Source organism: Toxoplasma gondii, chromosome V, assembly GCF_000006565.2.
Source record: "Toxoplasma gondii ME49 chromosome V, whole genome shotgun sequence".
NCBI lineage: Eukaryota > Apicomplexa > Conoidasida > Eucoccidiorida > Sarcocystidae > Toxoplasma > Toxoplasma gondii.
In genome coordinates, this window is record NC_031472.1 from 1,167,162 (window position 1) to 1,177,185 (window position 10,024).

General features: G+C 50.5%; 1 protein-coding gene across 1 annotated transcript; it reads right to left on the minus strand.

Moving 5' to 3' along the window:
* Positions 1-511: 511 nt before the first annotated feature.
* On the minus strand, positions 512-7,095 carry TGME49_213610 (hypothetical protein). The gene is made up of 5 exons (XM_018779611.1): positions 6,286-7,095; positions 5,655-5,744; positions 4,630-5,321; positions 2,808-4,225; positions 512-2,252 (listed from the first exon to the last, which is right to left on the minus strand). Exons 1-5 carry the CDS (start codon positions 6,668-6,670, stop codon positions 1,790-1,792), a joined length of 3,048 nt encoding a protein of 1,015 aa, XP_018637895.1. The 5' UTR covers positions 6,671-7,095; the 3' UTR covers positions 512-1,789.
* Between the last annotated feature and the right edge of the window lie 2,929 nt (positions 7,096-10,024).

A 10,024-nucleotide genomic window follows, 5' to 3' on the forward strand; every position in this document is an offset into this window, starting at 1 on the left:
AGCAGTGCATCGCTCGTTGACACGCCTCTTCACGAGGTCACCAGTCCACCTCAGGGCCGCCAACCTGCTCTCTGCTTTGGCTGGTCAGGAGAACATTTCTTCCGTTTCTGATAAACTTGTTCACGTGACACACCACTGATCCTCGATACCATTTGTCCTGTTACATTTTCCCTCTTGTTCCTACCCTTTTCGTTCGAGCTCTCCTTTTCGGGACGGGAAGGAAATGCACAGTGACAAACCCCCTGAACGGACGCATGTGGTTTATTATTTATGTATATACAGGTGTGTTGTCTTTGAAGGCATATACCTACGGCTTTGTATGTAAGCATGCATTACTTTCGAAAACTCTGCACAACGACAATGCGGCCAGTAGACGGGCAACTGTTCTACCCCACGCATCACGAACACCCCTTTATTACCCGGCACATTCTATATCCCTACGTATGTCGATATTTCTTGTGTGCATGCGATTAGTTCTCAGTGCATAGCCATGTCCCATGCGCCGGAATTTCGAAACAGAACTTTATAAGAACAGTATCTGAGCTCTCTCCACAAGCTTCTCCAGCTGGAGCTGCTGATAATTCGCCAGCGGGGCAAGAGGACTCGTGCTAGTCAAACAGTTCAATCTCGACACAGAACACAAAAAACAAATATGCGTTTCCATCAATGTGCCTGAAAATGCCAACGACACGTTCTTATCATGGGCAAGTTTTCCCTCCAGCGACCCGCGGAAAACCTGCACGACGTATCAACACGAATGTGCAACATCAACTTCCTGCGATCCCCTCCTGCGCGTCTTTAGCATTTCCGCTAACCTCCATCTGACACACTTCCATAGGTTTGTGTATACGGGTTGTACCTGGATCCTCTGGAACAACCATCAAGGTCTCTGTTCCATCGTCCACACGTTCCACCATACACTTGGTTGGAGTTTTCTTCACTCCTCTACTTGCCTCTTGACAGTTTCGGCTCCGTGAACCCCAGCTTGATCATCTGTATCTCGTGAGACGAGTTCTCTCCGCATACACCCTTCATTCTTCCTCCCACCCTCACTTCAGCTTCTTTCCACCTGAAAACTACGTCTACCTTTCTGAGCGATGGCATTTGCACGACTCGTCCTTCTTCCTGCCCGCCATATGCTTCTTTCAGAAACAAAAAACTTTTATTTTTCACAGAAAACCTCACCCTGAGCTACTCATCCGCTTACGTTCTCTCTACTGAAAATCACTCTCTCCGTTCCTTCGTCAACTTGTCAGCCCAGTGGGAGGAACCGAGACAGAGGAGCGCCTTCGTGCTCACGAGCGGCGTAACACATTACCACCCGACGCGAAAACTACATGGGAGGGCTCGGATGCATGCAAGCATTTAGGTAAATGTATGCAAACGTGTTTACATTATATGTTTATCGATGCAGAAAACCCTGAGTAACTGGTTTCTGTTCTTTCAGCGATGGTTTGATCCCTGTACCTTCAGACAAATTATCTACTACTGCCTGTAGTGATGGACCGGGGCTCCCACTGTGCCGTTTCGTCGTTTACCCTCTTCGGTCGCTTCCCCGAGGTCCGATGCCTCTACTAAAAGGGCACATTTCGCACGCTCGTATCCGCCACCACACCCAGTTCAACGCAGAGTACGGACGAAACGCGCAACCCCACAGCACGGGCCGAAGTCCTACGCACGGTAGTCTACGCGGACAGAGCGCAACGACAATTGATTCGTGAGAATTATCACATGGGTTTTTGCTTGGCGATTGTTGTCATTTTTTCGCCTTGGTGCTTGGCTCCTCAAATCAATATCCGTGAGGTCGGTACCAGTTTACACGCTGTGTAATCCAGCCAGATTCTCGTTCTCCTGGAACATCGGAGAAATAGATCGGCTTCTTCCCCCAGAACTTGTAGGTAAGCCCCTCGAAGTAATGCGGAACTTTTTCTTCTTCGATCGCATGCACGTGGACGTACACAGTTTTGAAAACCATGCGACTCACAAAGAAACTGAAGTAAACCAGCCCCATAACGAGCCCGACACAGACAGTGGCATCGATGACGCCGAGGACCACCGTTCCGCGCACAGAGCCCCTCTGGATTTCTAGTCGCCACCGATCGAAACTGCCATCCACATTTAGACCGAGGACGCGGGCTAAAAATCGGACAGGGTAGCTCAGAGGATTTAAAAAGGGCAGGAAGTCGGCTAACCAGGAAACTGCCCGCGGAGACGGGGGCGACGACGAGCTAACCGAAGCAGCGGGCGAGCAGCTGATGGAAAAACGAGAATGCAGCAGAATCAGACACGAAATTAGAGGACAGTTTAGAAATGAATCGCACGACTGGAAGGGAAGGCTCGGTGGTGTGGACGCTGAGGTTACCCAGTGAAACAAACCACTGAGCTAAAGACATCGAAGAGAAGCAATAAGAAAGAGACAGAGCGAATCGCACCTTACGAGGGAAGTATATGGCCACTGTGAGAAAACGAAAACGCCTCAGGATATTGAAAAGCCAGTCACGAAACAGAGTTGCGGTAGCGAAAGGGAGCGGCCAAAAAGAAACAAGTGAGCGACTGCCATTTAGAAGAGCAAGAAAAAGAAATTTGCTTGATCCTCACGCTTCGGCCCCATGCTGCCTACATCATCGACGCACAAGCATAATCTCGCTGGAACGCACTGCAAGTTCCCAGTTTGTTCTTTCCTCCTCTCTCCACAATCCCCTATTGCATCTTTCCTCCACGTTCCACTTTCGGTTCGTATGCTCTGCCCATTTGCTTCTTATCCGCCACCAGTTGTCTGAGCCTCATGTGCGGTGGTTTGTACGTACCTGCAATTGTCATCAAACGCATTTCCTTCCTTTCCGTCTTCTGTCAATTCGAACTGTTTCTCGTCCCCCTTGGCGTTCCGCTCCTGGTACCTATACACGAACCTTTTCTCTGTCAGCGGGAACTGCGCTTCACGCGCATCTGGCGTCTTCTCGTCGACTGCGTCTGCCTGATCTCGCTGTTGGGGCTCCCATTCTGCGTGCATGGTCGCACAGAGTCCTTTGTAACGCGCCCGCGTCCATTCTTCCCCTTCCGCATCTTCAAGAAATGCGTATCCTTCGTCTTCTTCTACGCTCTCTGCATTTGCTGCTGAAAATATGACCCTTTCTCCTCTAGGGGCAGCCGGGTCCATTTCCACTCCATCGGGCATCTCCTCTTCACTCTCGCTTTCCTCCGTCTCTGTGACATCCCCGTCTTCTTGAAGCATCGCTTGACTCTCCCGCTTCTCACTTGTTGCCTCCAAAACCAATCGTGCCCCCACTTTTCTCAGTTTCGTCACCCATGGCGCATCGGTGTGACGGCCACCGCTCCCACATTCATGCGTATAGACATCTGAGTGGCCTCTTGGTCCATTGAAGAAAGCCAGCACCGACGCAACAGGTTGCCTCGCCTCACGTATCTCTTGGTCAGCCTCAATCAAGCTAGTCATATTCCCCTCGACATGTGAGCCAGCAAACGAGAACACATTTCCAGAAGTTGCCGCCCGCCCTCCGTCACGGACGCCACCCAGATCTCTTAACGCCTTTCCTCGCTGGGGATCAGTCTCACAGCGTGGACTGCATGCACGGCCTTCGAGCGCTTCACTCGACACATGAGACCCACATATCTCTACGTCGCTGAGGCCGCCTTTCTTCGTCGTTCTGTCAGCCGCGTCTGCTTCATTTGTGTTCAGAGTCTGGCGGTGGTCCTTCTGGAAAAACGACGACGGAGAGGACGGTACCTTCAGTGCATCGCGCCACGAGTAACTGGACTCTCCACATTCGGAAGGTGCGCTTTTGAAGGAAAACTGCCCTGCATCTGAGGGTTTCCCTCTTTCCACCTTTGCAGCGTCATCATGTTGATCTATCGTCCCAGGGCCTGGCAGCACACTTGTCTCGCGCCGCTCGTTTCCGGTGCTTTCGTTGCTTGCAAGTGATCGAGTCCGCATTTCGATCGGTGAAGCGGATGACGCGAAAGACGGCATTTTCATTTCGTCAAAAGACCGACACTGGACGCAATTAGTTTCATGATGTGGTTCGGGGTCGACACGGGTCGCGGACGGGTCTATGAGAGCAGCCGGAGACAGACGAAACGGAAAGGTGGTCGAGCTTTCGAAGGAAGACACAACATATGGCGGGTAAACTCGGGACACGGAAGGTACGAGGGCGTACAGAAGCGCCTCAAGCTTCTCACTCTTCTCGCGCAAACAGGTTAGTTTCCCCTGAACAAAACGGAGACGGAGATAACAAAAAGGCCCATCAAAGGTGTCGCATTTACGAAACGGCGAGAAGGAAAACACTTGATCACGCAAGAAGACTGGAAACCAATACAAGGCTAGAAACAATGGAAAAAGACACACCAAATGTTAAACAAGAAGACAAGCGAACAGTGTTAAGGCGCCAACTGACACATATACAAGTGCCACCGGTAATGTGTACATTATGGTGACGACATGCAAATCGAGCTCTCTGTGCTGGTTGTCGTCAGTGTCGTCCACATTGAGGTTACCTCCATCAACGGTCATACGTGAAATCGGGATGTAAAAACTCAAACATGCAAGCAATGCGTACTTGTGATCCATCAAGAGTGTTTCTCCCCGGTTCCACACGTTGTGCTTTTTCTTACTTCGGTTTCTTCCCTCAGCTCATCAATCACGCGTTGTAGTCGCTGCACCTTTTTCTCTACTGGAGCATCGTGCTGAGAGGCTGGTACATCGGACAACATTGGATTCCTCGATAATCCCTTTTTCTCGTCTTCTGTGAATATACTCTTCGACTCGCCCATATCCGAAAAACCCGTTCGATTTCCGAGTTCCATCCAGACGTCTCCTTCGTCATCTCTGCCGTCCTCCTCTTCTATCGTGTTTCCGTTTGCCGCGATCTCAACAGCGTTTGCGCCATGTCCCTCCTTCGCCTCTCCACTCATTTTCCGGTGCTCTAGACGACGCACACACATTTCCAGGTTCTTCCCCAGTTCGTGGTCTCTCGCCGTGTGTTGTAGGCGTTCTTTGCATGACAACCGCTGCTCATTCGATCTTGCTCGTTCGGTATCCGATCCCTCTTCTGCACCCGTATTCTGTGGTGATTCGCCTCTAGCTCCCCCCTCCCAGACGCAGTCCTCGAACCCCTCTTGTCCATCGTCCACGCTTCTACACCGGTCTCGATTTCGCTGCAAGTCGCCTTCTGCCTCCACCCGAGTTCCTTCTCCCGAATCATCACCGTCGGTCGCTCCTCCGGACAGGTCCTCGTGTAGCGTGTGCCTCGACAAAGGTGAGGAAGAGACACCGCGATTTGATTGGCGAGCCTGGGAATTCGGCCCTGAAAAAGACGAAGACAGATAAAGGACCGCGTCTGATGCACAGGGATTAGTGCTCGCTTTGCTCGTTTCTTGAGCACGCGGGCGACTGGAGTCGGGTGCCGATGTACGCGGCAGATCCGATAAGCATGCATCAGTTTCTGTACCATGCGTTTCGCTGTCTGCTTGACCAAGACGCGCCGTGGACATTGTTTCCCCTCTTATGCCAAACGGCAGCGCTGTGGAAGAATGGTAATACGGCCTAATAGAAAAAGGAAGTTGACGTTGAGAGCTATCTACCGCGCCCGCACTCTGGGAAGCTCTGCTGAGAGTCAAGCCCGTTGCCTGGAGCTCACGAGGTCGTGTCCGTGCATCGGCCCCTGTGCATCCGAAACTTGACGAAGCCGTGCGACAGTCAGACAGATCTCCTGGCGACTCTGTGTCACCTGACGCATACCGTAAAATCGAGGAGACGTTCTTTATTCGGTGGTTACACGAAGTCAGCAGCGTTACTCATATGCTTGGATCCCACCACGCACGTGCGGAAACAAGCATTTTAACTTAGATGCGAATACGTGTGTATGCAAGCTTTCATGTACTACACGCATACATACCTTGCGCATACCTCGAAACATACCCGGGCACATATACACACGAATTCACCCGTTCCCATGAAAAACGAAACATACCGATACAAAACAATATGCAGAAGCGGACATGCGCTCGTGTACGCTTGTACTGATTTATGCAATTCTAGAAGACAATAAGGAAAAACGGCGACGCTAAGGACCTCTACGTCGACAGTGCTTATCCATTTCGTTACACGTAAGAGTTAGCTGGTCGTCTCCCCGCTGTCGCCACTGTGGCGGGCTGTCGATGTGCGAACCCAGTTAGCGGCACGTGGGCAAAAGGCGTGAGCCCCTGGCTACATACACAGTTCTCTCTCAAAGTCGAGAAGCGAACATTCTTGTTGAAAACTCCACTCACCATCGTCATCTTCTTCTTCGCTGTCATCTTCGACATTCGAGCTAAGAACGTCAAAGCTGCTCATAGAGTCCTCGCTTTGAGCGCACGCCTCATTGGAAACGTCTTCAGCTTCCTCCTCTTTTTTGCTTTCTGCATCGTCTCTCATGTGTTCATCTCCTTTGGTTCCATCAACGACGGAAAAGGAATACGAAGAAACTGAGGAAAGTGACACACTGTTTGGCTGCCCGCTTGCCGCTTCCCCTGCCTGCCCCTCTCCAGTTCCTGTGGATGTTTTGATTGCGTCGTCTGTCTCTGTCACCAGAGCGTTTTCCTCGCTTCCTCCCACTTCCGTTTCCCCTTGTCTCCTGTTCGTCTGCCCATGTGCGGCGCCACGCGACCACATCATGAGAGCTCTCAGGTTTCCACTCTTTTACGATATAATATCAAACGTTAATGTGAGCGCGTGCAGGTGCATTCCTGCTTGCATCAAGTAAAAATAACTATATACGCAAAGCTAGTCATATGTACAGGTCTCCTTAGATGTCACGTAGAACGTCTTATCAGAACTGGCGAAGTGCTCCTCTTGCATGCGCATGCCCGCTTCAAGACATTCACCTGTACGCAGCCTTACACAAAGCACAGAACAGAACGACTAATGGACTTTCACATCGTAGGAAACTCTCTACAGACACTTCTGCCCACGAAAAACGCGATTCTCGTATATGTACACATAGGATCGACACATCATGGGGATGCCAGTGGCGAACGTCGAACATAAAGCACCTAGTTCTACCTTCCGTGAAGTGATGGTTCGTGGGCGAGTCTGACGAAGTCTCATGGAAAGATGGTGAGGCTAGAGACCTGGAGAATTTGGCATCTGGACACATACAAGATCTGTTTGAAGTACTACAAACTCGACTTTATACAGACTACAGCATGTAAGTGAATTAGCATAATGAAACAAATGGATCATTGAGGTTTGCATTTTACAGAAGCATGCTACACGAGCCTTACGCCTAGCCCACCGGGAACTTCCTCCCCGCCCAGCTTTAGCTCTGGCCAAGTAGCTGTAAAACCAATATCTGTGGATGTAAAAACTGCGACTCCTTATATGAATATACGAGTCACATGAATATGCTGGCATTCAAAAAAGTAAAAAGTAATCAGCAGGTCGATATCCTGGTCAGAATGGCAAAAAACAAAACGGTGAAATCTGAAATCTCCACGTACTCACAGGTGTTTTGACGCACACAAAACACTGGTCTTATAGCAACGCCGGAACTACCAAACGTCTGAAAGCTCTGTATAGTGCACGTGGGTAGTAAACCGATTTGTGGTTCGTTCCAAAGCAAGAACTTTTCTGTAGCTACAGCGACACGCATCCCTATGAAAAGCTTCATGGAACACGTGAACCCGCTTTAGATAAACACGTTGGCACATGAAAACCACAATACGGAGCACCGCATGCATACGCGCACACAATGAACCGGCTTCGCGTGAGAGCGGTAGCCGACTACGGTTTTAGTTCGTGTTAGGCTACTGCGATATCGTACAATTCGGAGTATTTTGTAGTCAACAAGCCTCAGTAAGCATTGGACGCGGCAAAGCTCCATGGCATATACAACGGTTACCCTAAACGGGCATCACACCCTCTTGCAGCGGTCCCTGTACACTCACTGATTGAAAGACAAGCGACGGAATGCCACCTGGAAACAGAGCCGTACAGCTGATTCTAGTCCAGGTCCGTTTAACCGCACAACCAAGGACCAACAGAAGACCACAGACTACTTGCACCGGATTCTGTCTTCACTGGAGTGTGGTTGCTCGTTCAGAAAAATGGATACCTACGAAGGTTTCCTATACGCCTCGGGAACTCACTCAATTCACACACGTGAACCTCCCATCACGATGACGTCGATCAGTTGCATGCGGTGGGCTGGATTCATCGCGTGTAGCGGCGTTGGTCGCGAGCGGAGGTTTGAGCTAGTTGCTTGTTTACCCAGCAGCGCCAGTCGTAGCTTGATTACCTCGGCGCATGGGATTTGCATGCGATGAAAAAACGAACGCTGGCAAAAAAGGCAGACCAGCATTAAGTCTAGTACAACAAACAGCAAGCCCCGAGGCAGACAAGGCGGCGGTAATGAACAGACGATCCTCCCAACACTTCAGCCCCAATTGTTCGACAGTAGATACCATGCCACTCCGCATCTATATGCATATTTTCGCAGGGACGAAAACGCCGAGGCGAAAATACACACAAAATTCCACTCTTTAAATTCCGATGCAACAGTCGTGCCGCCGATCGACAGAGAGGCCGTCTTGCCCTTGTCACATGGAAAACAGAATCTTCCCGTCCAAAAAAGCGCGTGTGCTCTCTTTTCTGTGCGATACATCCTCTCATTCAACCTGTATTTTTTTTCCAATGCGAGGGTGTTCCCTTGTGCGACACCGAGCGGTGCTCATCACAGCCGTATCGGGGTGCGCGTTATGCGCACCGGTGGATAGGACCATCGGACAGCTAAGGAAACCAGCGGCCTGCCTTCCCTACTGGGTTTTCCGCAGCCCACGAATCGCAGAGTGGTGCGGTGAGGAGACGCGGTGTCCTAAAACACAGTCTACCACGGATTAGTCACGACGGTCTTACGCGATGTGTGCAGATGGTAAGGGTTGAACGCTGGGTAGCGGAATTGATACCATGCTCCATTTGATACAGAGTCTGTGGCGAACTAGCGGAGGTGTCTGATAGGCATGGCAGATAGCGTGGAAACGGATGTTCACTGACGATGTTGCGGCGAGCATACGGTGTTACTAAGTTGCAGGGTGCTGTGTCAGCGGGCGTTGAAATAGTGAATTCAAGAGTTTTCATTAAAACATGGCATGGAAGAGCGACCGGAGGTCGACAGTTCGTCAGGGGGCAAATTTCTAAAGCGGGAAAAAAAGTGGCGGCATTTCTCCATGAACTCTTAGTCCTCCCGTTTTTGTCGTTCGTTGAACGAGCAACACGAAGGTGACCCGCATCATTTTAGGGGTTCACTATCACGTGGCGTTTTGCTGGAACGGGCACCAGCGAGCGTGTTCTGGCTGTCGAAGTCGGATGCCCGTCGACATTGTACTAGAGAGTGTGCAAGCGTGACGAATAGTGGCGTCTCGCCATTGTATCCGGGCAGCACACGGGGCTTTGTTCCGAGGTGCCACTTGATTCGGTTAAGATTCTTCGTGTATGCATGTTGTGTACGGAGCTGGAATATATTTAAAGTATTTTTCCCTGACTCACCCGCCTGCACATACATGTGCCTCGGAAAAGTGTATTCTACGAGTTGAGGACGCTGTCGGAAACGATTTTTGGCGTAGAATGGACTCAGCGACTGATAATGGGGAGGAACATTCGCATCGCTGAATATCGTTGTATTATCTAGAAACGCACAGGCACGGCACACAAAAGTGTTTGGGTATGGCGACTCATTACGACTCGCTGCACAAAGAAGGTATTCGAAAATATGGATACCCGTTACGACTCCGTTGATCATCTGATCGAGAGCAGACAACTTCGACATTTCTAACACGACGCGGTGTTGGTGTCTTGGTGGCCCGAAGTACTTCTGAACGAGCCATCAGCGGTGCCTTCCAATCTGATGTATTTTCTCGCTCGTTTTTCTACTTGAACCGATTCACTGACCCGCCATATCCGTCGTGTCATGTGAGAAAGAGGGTGCCAAATTTGCGGGTGGTGTCGAAGTGATGTAGTCGGGTAACGTGAGTG

What these genes read in the sequence shown, in the direction of transcription:
- TGME49_213610 (XM_018779611.1), bottom strand. Translation starts at nt 6,670, where the DNA reads ATGATGTGGTCGCGTGGCGCCGCACATGGGCAGACGAACAGGAGACAA. An exon ending in CGAAGAAGAAGATGACGATG is followed by an intron (nt 5,745 to 6,285) that starts GTGAGTGGAGTT and finishes GGTATGCGTCAG; the next exon opens with GTGACACAGAGTCGCCAGGA. An exon ending in AGCTGAGGGAAGAAACCGAA is followed by an intron (nt 4,226 to 4,629) that starts GTAAGAAAAAGC and finishes CGTTTTGTTCAG; the next exon opens with GGGAAACTAACCTGTTTGCG.